Below are 22403 nucleotides of genomic sequence, written 5' to 3' on the forward strand. Positions count from 1 at the left end.
ACTTTTTTAAATCACATTTGGAGCAATATTTGTGATCCTTTCACTTTATTTTGTTGTGATAAATATATTTTAGTTAAAATCACTGTTAAATCTAAATGAAAAATGTTGAATAAAAATGTTAAAACTAAATCTAAATGTTAAATGTTATATCTAAATGTTGCTTGTTAAATCGAAAAGTTAAATGTTAAATCGAAAAGTTAAATGTTAGATCGAAAAGTTAAATGTTAAATCAATAAGTTAAATGTTAAATCTAAATCTAGTTCCGCGATCCTAAATATTCAGTTAATATGCAAATTCACACTTGGGAAGTACCAAAATAAAAGCTTTATAAAGCGATGCAGATATCCCAACCGTCAGTCAGTACTGACTCCTGCGAGTTACTAGACCGACTGCCAACTGTCCATCATGTGCACTGATTTAGCAAAAAATGTTGGAACGGCAGTTTTGGAGGCCATTAAGAGATTTCAGATATGTCTCAGTGACAGCACTGACCTAGTCTATAGTACTAAGCTTTTATCTTGGTAGTTCAGCTTGGCTGCAGTGTCAATTTGCATATTAGCCAAATATTTTGGATCACAGAGTAACATTTAACATTTCTATTAGCATCTAACATTTATATATATACTTATATTTCACATTTAGATTTGATATTTAACATTTAGATTTGATATTTAACATTTAGATTTGATATTTAACATTTAGATTTGATATTTAACATTTTGATTTATACTTAACATTTATATTTATATTTAGCATTTGGATTCAACAGTTATTCTGACTTAAATATATTTGTCACAAAAAAATTTAATGTGAAAAAGATCAAAAATATTGCTCTAAATGTAATGAAAAAAGTGACTTGAAAATATAGGCTACATTTTAAAGACATTTAAGAGCTAAATGTGGAGACATGTTGCTGTTAGAGACATGTTGCTGTTATTTTCAGTGTGGCAACTTTACAAACGGCGCCCTTAACATATGTGTTCCTCCACCTGCAGTGCACTGATCAACTATTTCAAGTTAATATAATAGGACTTTTTAGGAATGTAATGGCAGTCCTCTACCAACAGAGGGCAGAGCAGGACATAACTATTTGAGGTGGATATTTATATTAAGCATAGGAGCAGAGTAAAAGAGGTTCTGATGTTTAAGTGATGAGATGTTACTTATTTCCCAGTACATAAAAAAATCTACATGCTCAGAGCAAGCACATTGTTTCAAGCTGATGAGTAGAATAATGAACAGATTGAGATGATATATTTTATAATCTGGTTCTGTATAATATGCAGCATGTCAAGTCAAACTGTAAAAATAAAATAAATAACAGTAGAAAAATACACTAATTATAATTAACTAGGCTTTAATATATATTAAAATGACTATAAATAAAATCTATAACTTTATCCTGGGTGAGTTTATGAAAATAAGTATCTATTCAGTAAAACTAAACATATGCTGCTATGCAGAGTAAATCAATCAATCAATCAATCAATCAATCAATAGACAAATAAATAAAGTGTTACAATAATGGCTAGATAAATATACTAAATCATGAATAAATGAGTTAGTATGTAATATAAATCTGTGAATAGGAGCTGTTAATAACAGCAGCTGTTTGTTTGTTTGATTGGTGTTTAGTTAAACTTTGTATTAAAATGTTATAGATACTAGGAATGTTTAAAAAATACACATAATACATGATTAATTAATGAATAATTTACCTTTTTCATATGATATAATAAAATATATTTACATTTAAATAACTTTTTATTTTGATATATTTCCTGATGGCTAAATTGGTTTAATAATTTACTGTGGTAAAAGCAATAATAGGCAGTTCTTTATTTAAGATGAGTTGGATGTTGCTTTGTGGTTTTCTAGCTCTGTGCTTATGTTGCATTTGCGATTTGATGCAGGTATTTCTTTTGTCTTTTTTAAATTTTTTCACCTGAATAGTGCAAACAGTGTCCGAAAAAACTCTGAGATGAAAGAAATCAAAAAAAGGAGGAAAATGAGGTACTTGTGCTGTTTTGAGTGGAGTCCAGTCACATTTAGTCAGATTGACTGTCCTTTCAAGTTGGGACACTGAATGAAAATTAGATAACTTGACACCGCAGGTGCCCAATTTACTACAATACTCCTGCATTTTACAAACCACTGCTGCACTGAAATACAGTGTTGGTGGATGTAACATAAAGAGTAAAGCTGGGAGCAGATGTGTACTTAACGTGACAGCTTTTTATAGTGAAAGAACACTTATTGAAAAGGTTATGTAGTTATTGAAGTCATTCAAAAAGTAAGGCATAGAAACTGACACAATTATTTTAATGGGTTGATATTTTTTAAAAGTTGAAAGTATTATTGTATAAGGTTCATTTATTTCTGGATGCTTTTCAGTAACAATAATTAGATATTACACTTGATTAGATAATACACTTGATTGTGAATATAGGTAATATTTGCCTATTTGATTGAATTACAAAAGCTTGGAGTGACATGAATGACGAACTATTTGGGATCCTTTTTTGCTGAACTGGCCAAATTATCAGGCTCACTTCTTAGCGTAAGGAACTTTGCACTGCAGCCAAGTGGCCAGTCAGTAAGAGTGTCAGTAGTCAGTCGAATAGTCAACCTTCCTCCTTGTATTTAAACCAGCATTGAGTCTGTTATTCAGATATGTAATCTGTTTAGCAATTGCTGAGCCGTACTGCCTGATAATCTTTTAAGTAGCTTCAAACAGCTTACAGCATGCATACTTGTGCTTTGTTAATAATGAGGCCAGTTTTTAATTGAGGTATAATGATAGTGTGAGCTACCTTTAACATTTCGTGTCAATCATTAAAAATAAGATGTTGAGATTAATTCTAGTAACTTGACCTGTCGGTGGCACTAAACTGATAGGTAGTGATTTAATGGAAAATGATAAATTATTTAAAAAATCTACAGATTACTGGCCTGTCCTCATATAGTTAATGCTAGACCTCATATTAACACACCTTTGTTACTGGATCTTTGCTCTAATTTTGGACTAATTTACACTGTAATTACATGCAAACTAAGACAGAAGGCTGTATTTTATTAAATGTGCAACATCATTAGATTAATGTTTAAAATAATGAGCCCAGTTCTAGTGCCGAAGACCATCTGCTTCGCTGTGGTGTCACAAATTAGATACAAGCAGTGTAGAAAGTATTGCAAACTAAAGAGTCAGAACGAAGTGTGACTTCTGGCAGTTTCCTTATTTTCATACTGGGGAGACAGAAAAAATAATCAAAGATAGTGGTACCTATTGGAATATCTTCCAGCAATACCAGTTTTCTGTTTCATTAATTAATTGATTTTTATTTTTTCTCACTTTACTTTTATGTTTATGTAGAGAGAAAAACAGTAGAATAAGCACACAATCTTGGATCCACAAACAACCAAGATGAAACATTACCACACACTAAGTCCGCTCAACAGATGTGTGAACAGAGCTGTCACCACATGTGTGGACCACAGTGTCAGTCTTCCTCTGAATCAAGCCTCTGATGAGCTAAAGTTTCCACATAGGAGCTATTTTAAGAAGCTGCAGCAGTCCCACAGGGGATAGCAGGGTTTTCCACTGTGACCTCCAAGGTATGGTTCAGGAGGAGAGCTCAAAGGTCACTACCCACTGTTAGTGGGACTTGGAGAGTTTAGAAACTTTTGGTTCCCATGTGATAGGATAAACATTGTGGACTGTTAAAAGGGAATTCAGAGGGAGGGTCAAATACAGGTGTGTAAAGGTTTCAAGATGTGCACTTATTTTTCCTAACAATGTGAGAAAACATACATGTATTTGATTTGTATGTAGTTTAATGTGTTTGACCTCATGATTTATATTATTAGCCTTTATTTTTGTAAGTGCCTTGTGCTGATTAATGTAGAGCAGCCATCGTGTTGATATTATAAGGAATCATTTATTTGCAGTAAAAGCAACATATTTAAAAATTTCTTCAACATTTGACTACCTAATTAACTCATTAGTTACTTCTCTCAGCTGCACCTTTTTGGGCCTAATGATTCATTATGTTTATATATTTACTTCCCTCTATAATCTTCAACAATAATCAAAGAGATAATCCCTTTTTAAATCTACTTCATCCAACAAAGTCAGCGTTGAACTTCCTCTCATTTAACCAAAAATCCTAATTACATGTTATATGCACCTACTGATACTCCTCTCCTAAATCAAAGCAGTATTATTGTAGTACTGAGTGTAATAAACAGATCGGGGTTCTCTTACAAAGAAATACACATTTATTTTCAAATGTTGAGTTTTGCTGTATAATCCAGACAGATACAGGAACAAGCAGTTTGAAATTTGTTTCAAGTAGTAAGCAAAATTATACCACATTTCAATATATACAGATTCATGTTTACATTAATACTGATCAAAGTTGTGTATTTCATACACAGTCGACATATACAGCAAGCATTTACAAAACTTTTGTCATCATAGAGATGTCTGTTGTTGATGTGCACTACCTTTAAAAGTAAAAGACATACATTTACTGATCAGGACCAGACATTATGCATTCCACAACAGGGGTAAGCTTTCAGGCAGATGTTAGAAATGACACTCAGTCACCACAGTGACCTCTCTTTCATTGGCTGAGCCTTTTGTTTGGACCGGGTCAAAGTACATAGTCCAGCTATTTCAGGAACGTGTCTCGCTGTTGAACATTTTCTACAGCAGTCCCTATGAAAGGAAACCTTGTAAGAATAGTCATATTGTCTCAATGTGAAAACAGGACTATAGTATGCTTTTTATACTTTGTGTCTAGTCATTTATTTTTTATTTAGTGTCACAGAGCTAAAGTAGGAAGTTTATCGTATGGCATTGCTATGTTGCCAAAGCTTTTCCCCTCATAATTTAGGCTGAACACAGCCCGCTGTAATCTTGTGTTCTTTGCAGACAAACAATCTTACCAACACCTGATTGCTAATATTTTCTTTCTGATCTCCAGAGGTGGAGCAACTTGATGAGGTTTAAGTGCTTTAATTCTACGTACTGATATTGCAGTCGACACTATTTCGTCCACAGGAATTTACACAATAAAAACTCTCTCCAGGAGAGACATACAGAGCTATTCAATTCTCTACTATCTTAACCTCAAAAGAGGATTCTCGTTTTAAAAAAATACATGCCAAAATCTTAACCCAATGATCACTTTCACTTTGGATATACTGCAAGTTAGGCTTGTAGATGTTTGTGCCTTGTGATCTTACACTTCAGAGTTAATGTAACTCATGCATTTACAGAAATTATTATTTTAAATCTTGGCCCACTGTTCATTTTATGGCCTATAACCTCATGCCGCTCATGCCCAGCTCTGATGGCGGCCACACAGTGTTGTCTTGGGGGCAGTGGTTGTGGCAGGCGCAGGTGAGGATAGCCATTACTGGCCTCCTGGTGGTTTTAGTGTTACCACACTGGAACTCCACCAAGACAGTCTTGGTTCTGTGGGGGGTACAGCAGCGTCCATCAATGCAGGAGCCACAGTAGCGAGGCTTGTAGGCCTGGACGCTGGTGCAGTTCTTATAGGAGAGGTGGACCGCTTTGTCACTCCTCACCATCCTCTGACACTTACTGCCTCTCTGCGGGAAGACAAAGAGAAGCATCAAAAAATGTGTACTGTATTTATTGAAAAAGCTAATTTTTGATTCTCTAATTGCTTACTTCAAACGAATAATTAAAAAAAAAAAAATTCTCATTTGGGTCGGAACTAATAAAGCTAAATGAAAAATTGGATCTCAAATAGAACATTTATAGTGCAACTACAATCAACCTACCTTTGGTGCAAGCTGTGTTAGTTGAGTCTGGCCTTGCAGGTCGTCACAGGGTCTGATCATACACAGTCGGCTCTGTTTCACCATCTCACACCGACTGTTCTTATTAGTGACTCTGGTGGACACCCCCATCCCGCAGCTTTGGGAGCAAGCACCCCACTCTGTGGTTTGCTCAATGCAGTTCAGACTGGGGTCCCAACTGTCGAAGCTCACACTTTCCTCCTGACGATAGGCTAAAGGAACACACAAGACGGCAGACCATTAAATCATTTGTAAAAAAAATGTAAACAAAATACAAATACATAGACTAAAGACTTTGAAAATGAGATCCTGCATCTCAAGGGGCTGTAATAGGAATATCGACAAAACAAGAGTGTGAGGCTTTGGTAGGGAATTGCTGATACATTTGCTACTTCCTCTTGCTAAGAAACCCCTCCAAAACAAAAGTTCATAACCATAATTGCAAAACTCTAGGAAAAATTATCCTTGATTGTAGAGTTCTGATATGTATGTTTCATATTCAAGACTTAAGTACAACACTGTCTCTTTCCTCTGTGTTTCCTCCTCCTCTTCTCTCAACCCCTTCATCTTTTTCCCCTCCTTGGTTTGTCTCTCTTGTGCCAATCAGGTCAGACAAATGTACATAACCTTTCAACTTTGTCTCACACTGCAGTGGCATCAACGTCAAAGAAGAATTGGTGGTTTAATGTTTGTGTCTGTAAATATCGCACACTTCAACGTAGCCGTTTTCCCAGTCTGCTTACCTGCCATGGCAAAGCCTCCCAGTGCACTGGCTTCAGCCTGAGGCTCACACACCCACTTCTCACAGCATTCTCCTGGCACCTGTACCCTGCGCGGCATGGGGCAGTCTGGCCCAGGAAGCATCACGTCTACGGTGCACCTGGGCACGCAGGCAATCTGTCCATCCCGGCATATGCACTGGTACTTGCAGCTGGGGAAAAAGCTCTGGCCGTTTTGATAGACAGAACCATCCAAAACACACACGTTTCCCACGTGAGCTGTAGGACAAAATAAAGAAAAGGATTTGATTATTTCTTCACAACATGACATTTACAAGATATTCTGACCTAAGAATCTACTATTGCATTCACCATCAGATATCTGACATTTAGTATAATATAAATAGTAATCTCTTTTCCAACTCACCAACACAAGTGCCGGTTCTTTTGTGGATGTCGGAACCGTATTGACACTGCAGGCCTCTCCGAGTGTCACAGGGGTTCATCTCAGAGCATACCTGCCCCTTCTGACGGGCACACACCAGGCAGCAGACGCAGTCATCCAGGATCAGGGGCACCCCAGGGGGACACATGGGGGGCTCCTTAGGGCACTGGCACCTCCGAGGACACACCTGGGACAGGGCCAGTGCAAAAACCTGAGAGGGACAGAAAATAAATCACTGCTATATGTTGCTGATAGATGCTTTCTATTTGAACCTATCAATGCAATAATATCTTGAAGTGTGCTGGTCTGCATTTTGAAGAGTAACTTTTATATAACCTTGTGGAAAAAGGGGTTTTGTTGCATATTGTTCTTAATGCAAATTAACTTCATTTCATGCTTTCCTATTACGCTTGCATCCCAAAATTAACATTGTTTTCATCTCTTCATATCTTGAAATGATCAACTTTAATAAGCCTTATCAGTCAAGGAGTAACGGAAGTCTAATAAATACATTTTAAATGAAAACCAAACCTCCTTCATTGAGTCAGATTAAAGGATTCAAGATTCAAAGATTCAAGCTTGTTTACTGTAATTCTAACACATTCTGACACATGTTCCTCAGATCCTGCTTAAAACTAAAATAAGAAGACACACACCAATTAGGTAAAAAAAGAAGTCACAATGTTCAGTGATGCTTACCTGTGCTGTAAAAAGGAGAAGAAGAGCTCTCTCTGACATATTAGTCATCTTTTTGTAGCAAATTGAAAAATATCTGCAGTCTCACTAAAACTAAGCTGTATCTCTTTGCGTTTAAAAGAGTCCCTTGGTTCAGGGCTGATCGTCCCTCCTCTCTCTGGTGAAGCAGAAGGTTGTGATCTCTTTGTCGTTCTGGCTCAGGACTCAGGAGAGGAGGACCTTATATAGAGGAGCTGTCCTACTGGCGCCATGACGACAAACAGGAAGGAATGCTGGAGAGATTGCCCGCAGTGCTGGAGGAAGAAGAGAGTCACATTTTATTGGGAGATCCTTTCAAACAGGGAACCAACCATAAACATACAGAGATAGGGTTCTGCCTTTGTATTTACACTGCAAACATACAGTATGTCAAGCAGTTTATTTTAATGTACCCATAGTCTTGAATGTTTTATGACTCAATGGAGATTATATACTTCTTTCAATGATTATCAGCCAACTGACATTGACTTAAAATGTCCATACTTGTGATCCTTTTGTAGGCCTGCATGCTTAAGTCATTTAATGAGGCCTGGGAGTTCCCTTTCTTTGGTCCCACTGACAGTGGGAGCTGACCCTTGGGCTCTCTTGCAGAACTCCTACATGGAGGTCAAAGTGGAAAGTCCTTGTATCCCCAGTAGGATTGTTAGAGCTTCCTAAAATAGCTTCACTGTGGAAACTTTGGTTCATCAGTAGCTTGGTCAGTGGAGAGGTGACTGTGGGGTTGCCACATCTGGTCTGGGATGTGTTTTGGTTTCTTTGAGCAGAGGTATGTGGATGGAGGGGATGAAGCGGACCAGATTTTTTGAGAGAGGTGCAAAAACTAAATGTGAGTTTGAAGAGGGTTTGTATGACAGTGATTGTGATGACAAGATTGAAGTAGATGGCTGTCTAACATGAGTCTGGTTCTGCTCGAGGTTTCTGCCTGTTAAAAGGAAGTTTGTCCTTGCCGCTGTAACTAGCTAAATACTGCTAGGTGCAATGCTCATGGTGGATTAAGATGAGATAAGATCAAGTCATGTCAGCAAGAGGGGACTGAATACTATCTTGTCTTTTTTTGTAATTCACTTTTTATTTTTTCAAGACGGTACAGGACAAGTGCAAAATTCAGAAATAAATAAAACAGAAACCAAATACATTTCACATAAAAAGTAGTAATGAGGCCAACAACAAAAGAAAAACAAAACAATACTAAACAAAAGGTAATAAAAACAATAATAATTTCTCACAGGGAAAGCACTGGGATCAGTGCATTGTGATTACTCACACACTCCTATTACATTCATAAACATGCCAAAGTTAGTTATTCAATATTGTATTGTATCCATGAAGGGGCCCCATATGTCCAAAAACATCTCCTGTGTGCTATTAAGCTTAAAAATGAGTTGTTCATAATTGGCAATCTTATCATGTCTTTTGTAAAAGTGTCTTGAGATAACGTTTGATTTGGCGCTGTACAAATAAAGATTTATTGATTGATTCAAAGATCAAGATATGTCAAAAGTATGAATTCAAATGTATATCTTATTTATGTGAGTGTATGCATTATGTTCAAATGAATTATCAAGGGGCATTAATTTTAAATAACTTAAGTGATCAAATTACATCAATTAAATGAAAAAAATATGAAAGACAAGATCAGTGATAATAGTGAATGTTAAAGTTCTAGAAAAAGGAAATGTGCCACATTGAAATGCAAAGACAGATTCCATTTGCCAATGCATCATTAATGGTTCACCAGGGAATTAGCTCTATAGCTTTGGACACCTGTGGTGGCAAGTCAGATTAGCCCTTGCTCAGCCCTTAGAGGGCAATCTTAGAGGTCTGTATCAAAGTTGTTTGAGAGGTTGCAATGGCATAAACTAAACTTCTAACATAACATAACATAAAATGTCCCTTTTTTTAAAGTTATATTTTTGGACTTTTTGCCTTTATCAGATAGGACGGCTGAAGAGAGACAGGAAACGTGGGGAGAAGACAGTGGGGGAAGACATACAGGTAATGGTTGCGGCCTGGAGTTGAATCGGTGACCTCTGCAATGAGGACTAGAGCCTCTATATGAGTGATGAAATGACATAAAATGTCACTTCTTACAGATAACCATACGTGCAATCAGTTAATTTTTTTCCAATATAATGATTGCAATTTTCTTAGATCGTAGGAGTAAAGTGAAGTTAATGAGCAAATATGGGAAATGTTCACAACTGTAGTTATCAAATTATTTTAAATTTCTTGACTTTTCAACTCTTGAGTTTTGAACTACAGTACAACAGTAACAAAAGTTAACATGTTGTTAAATCAACACCTTTTATCAGAGCCTGATAATGTTTTCTTCTAAAGTTGCCCCCCCCTCTCTCTCTCTCTCCACATGGTTTTATAAGAAGGAGACCATAAGGCGTCTCAGTGTTCTAAGTTGCATCCTGGTATTTTTCCACAGTAACTTTATTTCATCGTGGAAGCTCCATAATTTGTCCATCCCCTGCCACCCACCATAGGACACATCTGCCTGCATCTCGGTGTCTCAGCTCATGTATAGTGGCGTACATCAAATAAACCCTGAGTGAGAGAATTGTGGTGGCCTCCCAAGCTGTTTAATCCACCAGCTGACAGCTACTTGGTGTTCAAAGTAAAGTAATGACAACCTTGTAACTTTCATCTGTGAATCTGTGGAGGATGAATTTAAACTGAAAAGGTGTGTTTAAGAGAAAATAGGGCACAGGGACAGGGGGAAGTAGCAAGGAAATGTATTTATTAAAAAGCGAACTGTTACCATACACACAGCTTTTACCTGCACTTGTATGTGATCCTTTCCATGACCATGAGCCACTTCCATCAGGACCTTTTTAAACATGGACCCAGCAACAGCCTGAGGTGAACTTTGAGTACAACACAAAATGTTTCCCTGCAGCTAAATATGTAATGTTTTTTCTCACTGGTTGTAAAGCTGACATTCCCACTTTGAATCCACCATGACGGACAGATCAACAGTGATTTTATTTCCTTTCAGTATTTGACATATTTACTTTGAGTCGGAAATATTTTGCCGTAGAGCTACATGTCCTCAGACTGGAAGCCAAATGTTTAATGATCTGAATAATACAATATTTGGACAGAATAAATGCTGTTTGAACTCTGTGTTATAATTTGAGAAGTTTCTTGGGAAGAGCCCTGACCCAATACATTTGAATGCCTAGTGCTCAATACTTTGTTTAACCACACACACAGTGAACTCCAAAACATATTGTGGGAAAACATCAGACATAAATTGTCTTTGAACTGCATATATAGAAATAGACATATATATTTATTATTCTTCTTAACTGCACTGTAGGTGTCATCTCTAAGTGAATCATAGCGAACCCATGAGCCATCAGTGGCTGCATCCACTGTGTGGCCTCAGAATCTGGCAGAGAGCTTACTGCCCTACAGCAGAGTCCAACACCAACAGCCAGCAGGCTGAGAGCAGACAGGAGTTAATGGCTTGTAGCGTAAAATATGTCTCTGTTTAGAAACGACTGTCCAACCATAATTTAAAGTTTTTTGTATTTATTCCTTTTTATTTCTTTTTTTTCACACTACATGTAAAGTGACTTTGAGTAATCAACACTGTAGTCCCTTTATTTATTATTATTATTATTATTATTATTATTATTATTATTATTATTAAAGTGGTCCCTTATACTGGAAGATGAAGACTATTTAGGACTTCAATATAAAGATAAGATATCAAGCAACACTATTATACCTCTCTCTCTCTCTCTCTCTCTCTCTCTCTCTCTCTCTCTCTCTCTCTCTCTCTCTCTCTCTCTCTCTCTCTCTCTCTCTCTCTCATTCTCCTCTATCCCTCTTTCCAACCCCAACACAGTTGAAGTAGATGGCTGTCTAACATTAGTCTGGTTCTGCTCGAGGTTTCTACCTGTTAAAAGGAAGTTTTTCCTTGCCGCTGTAACTAGCTAAATACTGCAAGGTGCAATGCTCATGGTGGATTAAGATGAGATAAGATCGAGTCCTGTCAGTAAGGAGGGACTGGATTGTATCCTGTCTTGGTGTTGGGTCTTTGTTAATAATTTAACATAAAGTACGGTCTAAACCTGCTATGTCTGTAATAGCGTCTTGAGATAATGTATGTTGTGATTGGTGCTATACAAATAAAGATTGATTGATAGACAAAAGACGCCCCCTGGACAGAGTTCCAGGCAGATGAGCATTCAGACCGTCATAATTATGCAGCATAGATATGCATTTGTGGAGTACTGCATGCTGTATCAGTTTGACCACCTATTATTCTCTACCTACCTCTCACCTCTTTTAAGCCAGATGTCTGACTTAATCTTATTGTTTTGTATCTTTAATCTTTCATATATTCCTCTCAAGAATACCATTAATGGAGACCCCACCTTATGGCTAAGGTGGGGTCCACCATGAGCATTGCACCTTGCAATATTAAGCTAGTTACAGCGGCAAGGAAAAACATCCTTTTAACAGGCACAAACCTCGAGCAGAACCAGACTCATGTTGGACAGCCATCTGCCTCAACCGAGTTGGGGTTGGACAGAGGTACAGGACAATAAGAGAGAGAGAGAGAGAGAGAGATGATAGTGATGTGGCGGATAGTAGTAGTAGTAGTTGTCGCTGGAGTCCAGCATGTCCACAGCAGCTAGAGTCTGGAACGTCCATTCATAATATGAAATCTGCATGATCTGAACTACCACAACTTGAAGGACTGGCATGTAGATCATTGTGAAAGTCTACGTGTAATTTTATAAAAATGTGTTGTTGTTTTTTTTAAGTTATATTTTTGGCTGGCCTTTTTGCCTTTATTTCATAGGACAGCCAAAGATCGACAGGAAATGTGGGGGGTAGAGAGTTGTGGAAGACATGCAGGAAATGATCAACCTGCCGGGAATTGAACCAGCGACCCCTGCGATGAGGACTGTAGCCTCTGTTTGGGGGGCACTTAGACCGTTAGGCCACCAGTGCCTCAAAAAATGTGTTTTTAGCAATGTTCCCATAGAAAACCTTATTTGTGAAAAATCATGAAAATAAGTCTGACTTCCTGTACGTAACTGAGAGAAGGTAAAGCCACAACATGTGTTTAGCTATAGGGTGCTGAAAATATCCAACGTAAATTGCAATAGGTTGTTTTAGGAAGTTAATCTTGGTAGTTAAAGTAGATGTGATCATTGGAGAAGAGATGGTGATTAAATGCAATTCTTCATGCCACACTGCACAAGGAAATTATCATTCTCAAAAGCAGGAGACAAAACACTGACACCTATATCTGCAAGTTTATAGCAATTCATGTATCTGGGACTTTAGACTCTATTGCCAATGTACATTGTACAATGAACTTCTGTGTGATACCTCTCAGCATATTGGCGTATTGCGGCCTTACTTCAGATCCTGCAGCATAATTGCATTATTTTAGATTATATACTGTAATTAAAAAATATATGTCCAGACTTGTTATCTCTTGAAGTGTTATGTCAGGAATAGATAACCTTAAGGCTTTACTAGGTTGAAATAAAAAGTGGAGTTGTATATTATCTGCATGATAGAGATTACTAAAACTGTAACTGGGTCGTAGAGGCAGCAAATATACAGGGAATAGCAAGTGCCTGAGGACAAAGCCGAGCTGGACTCCACATGACAGTGAAGAGGAGTAAAAAACAAGGTGATCAAAAGAGACAATAAAAGTTGTTTGTTGTATGTGGGAAAATGATCTTAATATATGTCTGATAGAAACACATAATCATAAAACTCTTAATAAGGATGAGGTGGCCTGCTGTGTTGCATTAAGAACTAATATCATGGAATACAAGCACAGATGTCTGAACCTTTGACAGGAAACACAGTTTGGATATTTGCCATGCGCAAAGCAGGATATGAATTTGTTTTCTTGTAAATATTGGATCATAGCATTCTAAAAAAGTAAGGGGAAGGGGAAAGTAAGCCAAATAAGAGTCTGCCCTATCTCAGTGCAGGTGAGGACATGATTCCCTGGGGAAAAATAACATTCCTAAATGAATTACCATCACGTACTTTCTTCAATCTTAGCATCTCTGACAGGACACCCTGTTGAGCGTCAGAGTCTGCAGCCGTGGACAGACTGCATCTGGTCCACAGTGATGTTTGGTTTAACATCGTCTTGGTTGAAGAACTAAACATGTGGCTGCCAGTTGGGGGGAAATCTCAAATGTAAACAAACAAAAAATATTTAAATTTATGACCACATTTTTGCTGGTATTATTTTTAGCCTGGCCCAGCCAGAATTGAAAACAGGGCAAACCCAGGGAGGTCTGGCTGGAAATATATAACACATTACATACGTCAGCCTTGAAGCAGGATCAGATCACAGCTGTAACTCTGGCTTCTAATCTCATGTCTGGGTGAACAATAACCACTAAATTACAACTTAACAGTAGAATTCATTAATACTCAGATTTTTCTGTTAAATGTCATTTTGGAGAATATAGAAAATTTCAAAAGACTTGAAGCAAGATGCTTGTTTCAGATACTCTTTGAATAACAAAATGGTCCTTCATGGCAGAAGTTGCTATTGTTCCAGGTTTGTTTGGGACAACACGTAAATGTAAATTTACAGTGTTTGCTAACTGCAGTCTAACAGCCTGACTAGTATAGAAAATGACGCACGTTAAGAGACTTGCGTCACACATAATAAAACACTTTGACCTCATTTTGCGTTATTTACCAAACCTGTTTTTTTACACAGGTCTCTTTCACAAATATTATATGCTGTAAATGTTGAAGTGCTATGTGACATTAAAATCAGTTTAAAATACTGCTCTTTTAGGGTCTTGTATTTTTTTTTACAACTAGCATTTGAACTGTTTTCTTGATAAAAACGTATTCAGGACCTGCTCCAAATGAAGCAGATTTAAGTTGAGCAGATATTTGGAGATGTTTTTAAAGACCCATCATCATTTTTATAAGATTCCAATTATTTTTTAATCTTTTTTCTTTAAATTAAAAAAATATATATTTATTTTGCCTACTGACCTTCTTTTGTAAAAGGTTGTTGAGGTGCTCAACTGAAACTATGACAACCAGTGACCCTGCTGATCCATACATTGTGAATTATGTTTACTGTTTAGCTTACAGGTCCTGTGAACAGCATTTGTCACTGACGTTTCAGGAATGTGGATGTTAGTTTTCACCAAGGAGAGGCACAGAAACGCAACTCAAAGAAGGGCACAGGGTTACGATTTACAGCACCTGTCTCATTCGCTGTTTTCTCAAGAAAAGAAGAGGAAATCAATCATCAATCAATCAATCAATCAATCAATCTCTTAGTTATGCTGCTATAAGCTTAGACTAACTTTACTCACTTACTTTACCCTTCCTTTTACATTAAAGTTGTTAACCATAGACCTTTCTGGAGTCCTACGCTCCATTGTCTCGTTGGTTCCTCCGAGTCGCTGGCATAGACGGCCTGCTGCTGTGGACATTCCAGACTGCAGCTGCTAAGGACACACCAGCGGCAACAGCTACTACGATCTACAGTCTCACCCCTATCATCTTAAAGATAGGGGTGAAATGAAAGCAGATCTTTCAGTCGCTCTGCTCCCCAACTCTGGAACTCACTCCCACCAGACATCCGTAACTCTGACTCACTACCCCTGTTCAAATCCAAACTTAGAACTCACCTGTTTCAAACTGCATTTCCTGTCTAATTGCACTGCCTCTTTTTAACTTGGTGTAACTCTGCTTGTTTTTATTTATTTTATCAAGTTGTTTTTATTTATTGTGTTTTAATCTGTCTGTAAAGTGACCTTGAGTGTTCTGACAGGCGCTTCTAAATAAAATGTATTATTATTAGCATTATTATTCCCCCATCCCTCTTAAGTTCCAAATCTGCAGAAAGTTGTCATACCCCCCCTTCTGTTCCAAACATGAAAAAAAGTAATAATACCTGGGAAGTTAGGGGGTTACTTCCCCAACCTTATAAATGTAATAATACCCCTCCCTTACGCCCCAAACTTGAAATAAGTAACAATACTCTCATCTTATGTCCTGGGAGTGAAAAAAGTACTAATACCCTCACTTTATAGCTCAACCCAGAAAAAAGTAACCATACCTACCTTATGTCCCCTCATGTCCAAGGCCTTAAAAAAATATTACACTCCACCTTTACATCACTAGCCTGAGATAAAGTAATCATAATCATACGTCCCTAGCCTGAAAAAGTAACCATACCCAGGAAGTTAGGGGGTTACTTCCGAACCTGAAAAAAGTCATCATACCCCTCCCTTACCACAAAAAAAGTAATAATAACCACTCTTCATCTTGCCTGAATATCTTGTACGGCTTCAAAGACAAAACATTTGCACATTTTCAATTTAAGAAATTGAAGGTTCAGATACATCTGGTATTGCATTACTGTTTATTGTTATAGTGATCACTGATTGGGTTCTTCCATGGAGTAACAGCTTGAAGGTAACACAGACTGGAGATACAAACAACACCATACATGCAATTTGTTGTTATACAGTAGGTATTCCTACTGCTCCCCTGATAATACTGTATTGGGATAGTTTTCTGCCCAGAGACACAGATCTACAGTTGTTTTACTGTCAATATTGACACAACAAAGACCTGATACTAAACATATGAGATCCCTTCTTAGGGATTAAATACCTCGAGAAGGATTTACTCAAAGTACCTTTTGAAAACAAGAGGGTACGTTATTTTTACCATGTCTACAGTGAAATGAATGAAGTGTTCTTTGATGACTAATACTCAATACAAATGCAAGTCAGATACAAATAAAAGTAATGCACTTAAGATATATACACTACCAGTCAAACGTTTGGACACACCGTCTCATTCAATGGATTTCATTTATTTTAATTATTTTCAACATTGTAGATTAATACTGAAGACATCTAAACTATGAAATAATCTGGCTTTACCATAATATGGATTATAACAGTAGTCAAATAGGGCTATCCATTGTGTACTAACCCTACCTCTGAACAACACAACTGATGGTCTCAAACACATTAAGAAGGCAAGTCATTCTACAAATGAACTCTTGACAAGGCTCATGTCAATTAGAAACCATGCCAGGAGACCACTTCATGAAGCAGACTGAGAGAATACAGAGAGTGTGCAAAGCTGTCATGAAGGAAAAAGGGGGCTACTTTAGAGAATCTAAAATATAAAACATATTCTGGTTTAACACTTTTTTGTTCATTAAATAATTCCATATATGTTCTTTCATAGTTTTGATGTCTTCAGTATTAATCTACAGTTAAAGTTTTAAAATGATTAAAATAAATACACACTCTTGAATGAGAAGGTGTTTCCAAACTTTTGACTGGTAGTGTATTTATCAAAGCGAAAGAAAATGTAGGAATGCAAAATTATAAAAAATAAAAGGTATTTCAAGTTTCAGTTATCTGTACATTAAAATATAATGTGAATGTATGGTTAAACAATCTGCTCTTACAAAAAATTTGTCTATCTTGAAGCAGTCAAGTCCAATATAACAATATTATGTGTCAAGATTTTAGTTAATTTACAAGAAAGACTTGTTTGTGCTCCTTTCACTGAACTAGGTGTGGCACTTGTGAAACAGTGGATGCCATGAACTTCAATCAGAGATGAGCTATATTTCAATCAAAGATAGAGGGTGTTTGCCAAGAAGGGCACCACAAAGTGTTGACATAGTTTGCTTATAATGAGAAGTAAAATGTTCTTTTGCGTCTACTGTTGATCTGAAGAGAGTCTAAGTACATTATGAGTGTTTTATGACTGAAGCCCTTGACATAGGCAAGCTCATGACAAAAAATACCCGTTACCAACTGGAGCTTGGAAAAAAAAAAAAGGCATGGCAAGGAAATAGTTATTCCAAAGCTAATGGAGTTGCATTACAGAAAATGTAAGCCATATTTTTGGCTGTATACAAACACGGTCCATCTCTGAGCTTAAATACTCTTAGCTTTTAAAGCTTTGATTTTTTTTTTCTTCAAAATGTGTTTCTCACAAGTCCCTCTTTTTAAAGACAGTACTAAAGTTACCATGTTAGATCAAATCATATGCATACAGCGCTGATGAAGCACAGTAATTGAGTGTTTCTTCATACTCCAATTAATGGTGCCTACTTAGTTTTGAATATGTAACGTGTGCAAGAGGACGATTTTGATGTTGGACTCGGGCATGAGCTTTTGACCTGAGCAGGTTTCAAGCATGAATCTTCCTTAAACCAGGGAAGGAGGGAGGAGGTAGTGAGTCTAAGATGTCTGTCTAACATCAGACTGGTTCTGCTTGAGGTTTCTGCCTGTTAAAAGGCCTTGCAGCTGTAACTAGCTAAATACTGCAAGGTGCAATGCTCTTGGTGGATTAAGATGAGATAAGATAGAATCCTATCAGTAAGAGAGGACTGGATCTTATCCTGTCCCCTCTTTGACAGGAGTCAAATTTAACATAGAGTACTGTCTAGACCTGCTACGTTTGTAAAAGCGTCCAGAGATAAAGTTTGTTGTGATTGGATGCTATACAAATACCGATTGATTGATTGATTGATTGATTGATTGATTGATTGATTGATTGATTGATTGATTGTAAGCTTGTCTACTGACAGCCAGTGCTTAATGTGGGCTTGGGTACTGGTACGGGGTACTTCCACTTCTAAATGTAACCCTTTGGAGTACCAGGGCTTGTATGCTGTACTGGGGCATTTTCCCAGCTGCCAGTACCCTTAACAGTCCTTTCAATTTTATAGTTTATCTTTGAGATTAATAATAGCACCAAAACGATCAGGGCACACCATGTGTCAGTCGTGTCTTTTAGTCGTTGCATGACTCTCACTTGTCTATTTATGTAGTTAATACAACAAGACTCTATAGTGTTGGATAAATGTTAGTAAAAATAAGATGACAGCAATGCTGGCCTGGCTCTAAAAGAGCACAAAGTGTATCCAAAGTAGAGCTGGAGGGTGACATGGGTCTTCTAATATCTGTTCTTAACTGTAGAACTTTAGAATGTATTATGATATGTAACATAATACTAATGACTTACTGATACTTGTCACATGTCAACAAGTGAATAACGGGAGTATTTTTCACCCCCAATCATGCACCACCAATGCTGACAATCCTAAAATAGCTACATGCATGGCTCCATTAAAGCAGTACATTGAACTCTCTTTAAAGCTCATCAAGCTCTGTTTCAACATGTCTATTGACTCCTACTGACTCCTTGCCATTATCATTGTCTTTGTCATGTGCCTTACTCAACTGTGTTGATACAAATTATTTTTTGGTCCACTAAATATTACTTTGATTTCATGTTTAAATTTTACAAGCAAACACCTTTTCAGTGAATTTACTGCAAACTTCTTGATTTTTCTCAGTGAGTTATAATTGGCAAGATTGAGTTGACCTGGCAACCTGCAAATTGTGTGTGTGTTTGCAAAAGAGAAGTGAGGACAAGAGCGAAAGGAGTTAGTGGACACACTAAAATTAGTTGGAGAATAAAGTACAGTTAAAATGGTAGAACAACAAATGACCTATGTTATGACTGTGGGTCATATATTGTTAATTAATCTGGTTATCATGCCTCCCTATCGGATGTGGGGCTGTTCTCCTTTGTGTGTGTGATCTCTTGTTTTACTTCCCTATCATGTGCTGCAGCTGTCCCACGCGGATTGGACGGAAAGCTGAAGGCGCTCAGTTTAAAGTGTGGAACGCAGAACAACTCTTGGCCCCCGTCTTCCTAATTTCCAACACGTCAGTGTAGTTGATGCGAGTGGTACATTTTTGTGAATGGAGACCTGTTTTGTAGTTTTGGATATGCCCATGTTACCTTAAGCAGTCCGAGCTTAGAGGTAGGGGAGAGTTTCCTTTTTCTTTCGTGTATTCATTTTCTCCTGTTTTCAGTTGGGAAGGTCAGTTAGTTTTTTGTCTTTTCTTTATTATTGTTCTATGAGGTAAGGTAGTATGCCAGATAAGATGTTTTGTTTATTGTGTTGGCCTTTACTCCCACAGAAGTTTTGTGAAGTGATATTGTGTTTTACAATAAATTTGCACTTTTTTTGGACTGCAGAGATTTGGCCGGTTTGTTTGCCCTTGGGAGTGAGGAAGGAGAGAGGGACATTTTTGTACTATAAATGAGTTAATGTAATTTATCAGATATTTCATTAGGATGATAAATCATGAGAAGCAAGCTTCTTTGACAAACTGCAGTGCATATTTGGGACAACAGGCAGGGTCCAGGCACTCAAAAGAAAGCATACTGGATTCATTCAGTCAGGTAAAGTGCTGCCTACTGTTTTCATATGAATATCTTAACGGGGGGAATAACATTTCTCCTGATGTTAGGAAAAACTTTGAGTAGTTTTTCATTCATTAATGTTCCATTATGGTCTTAATATGACTTGGCTTCTGTTTTTTTTTATAGAATAAACTTTAGACTTCACCCCCCATTTTATTATTTTCTGAGCTCCCTTCTTTTAAAATGCTGCTCATGTGTTGACACCTAGGTGGAGATTTCTTTTTGCATTTCTTTGTTTTGTCTTTTCTGAATTTGTAGTGTGTTGTCCTTAAAGGTCCATCATAGAACTCTTACATTCATTGTAACCATTCTTTAAGACAAAGGGAAGTGAAATGTGAGTGATTGAACTGTACATCTTTTATAAGCTTACTGCACAATACAGATGTCCCTTTTCAATTTCATTGGATATTTTATCAGAGAATGAATGCTTGTCACTGAAAATGTACTCATCAAGCATTAAATATTTCAGAAGAGTTATGTGATAAACTAAACCAGCTAGAAAGGTGTAGTGTCTTGATTTAAGAATTTGGGGTTATTATTTAGCCAAAATGTGTCAAATTTGTTGGCATGAGATATAGTTGTTTTTTTTATGTCAGTGCACTTGACTTTGTTCTGTTTGCTGGAAAATGTAATGAAAGTGATGTTAAAATAATTTGTAGTTCAATGTTTTGGTGGCCCTCTAATAAGCCAATGAATGCATATGAGAGTAGTGGTTGGTGTAAAATAATGTATATGTAAATATTCCTTTAAAATTATTTAAAAAAAGCAAAGATGAGCAAAATACAAAAGCTGAAAAGCCAAGTAATTTTAAAGAGAACATTTGAATCGATCAATGCAAAGACTTTGTGAAAATCACTTTGAAATTAACTTGTAAAAACAGTTGTAAAGGTTACTTAGCTAGTCTGAAAGAAACAGTCTTCAATGAATAGCCTGTGTAAAATTACATAGAAAATGTGGAAATTGTAACTTTGGTTATTCTAAGTAAACCTCACTTGACATTTTTTGTGTGCCTATGGGTAGTTAGTTCTTTAAAAGATGTGTGGGCTAGATGCAATAAAATGCATTGCTAACTTGAGACAACAGAAATAACAGTGCAATAGTAAACAACATTTTTGATTGGACTGCAGACTTTACTAGGGGGATATCACACTCCTTTAGGAATCAGGCAATTGAAGTGATGAGATGAGATGAGATGAGATGAGGACATGCTTACTGCTGCCTCCTTTAACTGCTTCCCCTCAGAGGTCTGGACAGAAGTTCCAGCCTGAGAGCCAAGCCAAGGGCAAATGAGATCTTCAGACACTAAACTATAGCTGACCATCACATTTATGATAATAGTAAAGCCCTTACTGTTTTCTTAAGTGAAATCAGTTTTAATTTAACTACAGTGAATGAAAACAGAAGCTATTTTGGCACTAACTCCTGTGGTCTTGATTACTTGTCTACTTTCTCACCTGGTTCTTGTTTTCTGTGCTATGTGCTGTAAACCAAAGGGCAAACATATCAACCAAACACAGAATTAATAATCTATTAAGAAACATGATTTGATCCAGATCACTTCGTGACATCATCATTATAATTATTATTATTCTATTTGTATTTTATATTGGGTTCTTGCTGAAAGTAGTTAGGTAACATAATTTTTTAGAGAGACTTCCAGTAAAAAAAAAGATCTATGGGAAAACTTCAAAAACTTTAATTTCTTACTGAAAGCCTACTAATGCACAAAAATAATAGTATTCACACACTAATTAAAATATGAATGAGTTGGTAATTTGCATGCTATATAACATGTAGCTGGGCTGGTATCATTATCATACAATAAAAAAGCATGCTTAAAAGTGCCTTGTAAGCAGCTTATTATTTGAGAGGGGGGTATTTCTGAAATACTCATCCTTGTCTTCTTCACATTTCCTCTCTTATTTATATCACGTATATCTCAAATTGGCTAAGTAATACATATTAGGCACTTAGCACAAGGTGCATTGGTTTCTCATTATTAAGAGGTGGCTGTGCCTCAGTGGTAGAGTTGTTTGTTCGATCTCAGGTCCTGCTGTCCACATGCTGAGAATGTCCTTTGGCAAGAAACTAATACCCCAACTGCACCTGGTGGCCAGGGTTGTGTGGATGGTATCAGTGTATGAATATGATGTGTGTGTGTAGGTGTCTGTGTATTCGAGTGAAAGTCTGTCTGCATATGGGTTGAGATATTTTTGTAACTGCTCTTTTAAAACGGTCTTAATAGTTTTAAATATGTTGTTCTTTTGTTGCTTGCTGATAAGCTTAACAGCTGTTGCCTCCACTCCCACCTGCTTTACCTAAGCCCCGCACAGGGTAAAAACTCCAGCTCAAGACCAACACCAAAGCCCCCCCATCCT

At 37.0% G+C, this 22403-nt stretch overlaps 1 protein-coding gene across 1 annotated transcript; it reads right to left on the minus strand.

The window, feature by feature from the left end:
* Positions 1 to 4317: 4317 nt before the first annotated feature.
* LOC117823104 (CCN family member 3-like) lies at positions 4318 to 15272 on the minus strand. Its single transcript, XM_034698168.1, has 6 exons — positions 15082 to 15272; positions 7696 to 7985; positions 6979 to 7207; positions 6576 to 6830; positions 5815 to 6044; positions 4318 to 5619 (listed from the first exon to the last, which is right to left on the minus strand). Exons 2-6 carry the CDS (start codon positions 7741 to 7743, stop codon positions 5326 to 5328), a joined length of 1056 nt encoding a protein of 351 aa, XP_034554059.1. The 5' UTR covers positions 7744 to 7985; positions 15082 to 15272; the 3' UTR covers positions 4318 to 5325.
* Positions 15273 to 22403: the final 7131 nt, after the last annotated feature.

Source organism: Notolabrus celidotus, chromosome 12 (genome assembly GCF_009762535.1).
Source record: "Notolabrus celidotus isolate fNotCel1 chromosome 12, fNotCel1.pri, whole genome shotgun sequence".
NCBI lineage: Eukaryota > Metazoa > Chordata > Actinopteri > Labriformes > Labridae > Notolabrus > Notolabrus celidotus.

Bases quoted from the DNA above. Each gene is read 5' to 3' on its own strand.
- LOC117823104 (XM_034698168.1), bottom strand. From the start codon at position 7,743: ATGACTAATATGTCAGAGAGAGCTCTTCTTCTCCTTTTTACAGCACAG. The intron at 6,831-6,978 runs GTGAGTTGGAAA...TTTGTCCTACAG, and splicing joins AAGAACCGGCACTTGTGTTG to CTCACGTGGGAAACGTGTGT. The intron at 5,620-5,814 runs GTAGGTTGATTG...GTCTTCCCGCAG, and splicing joins TAACACAGCTTGCACCAAAG to AGAGGCAGTAAGTGTCAGAG.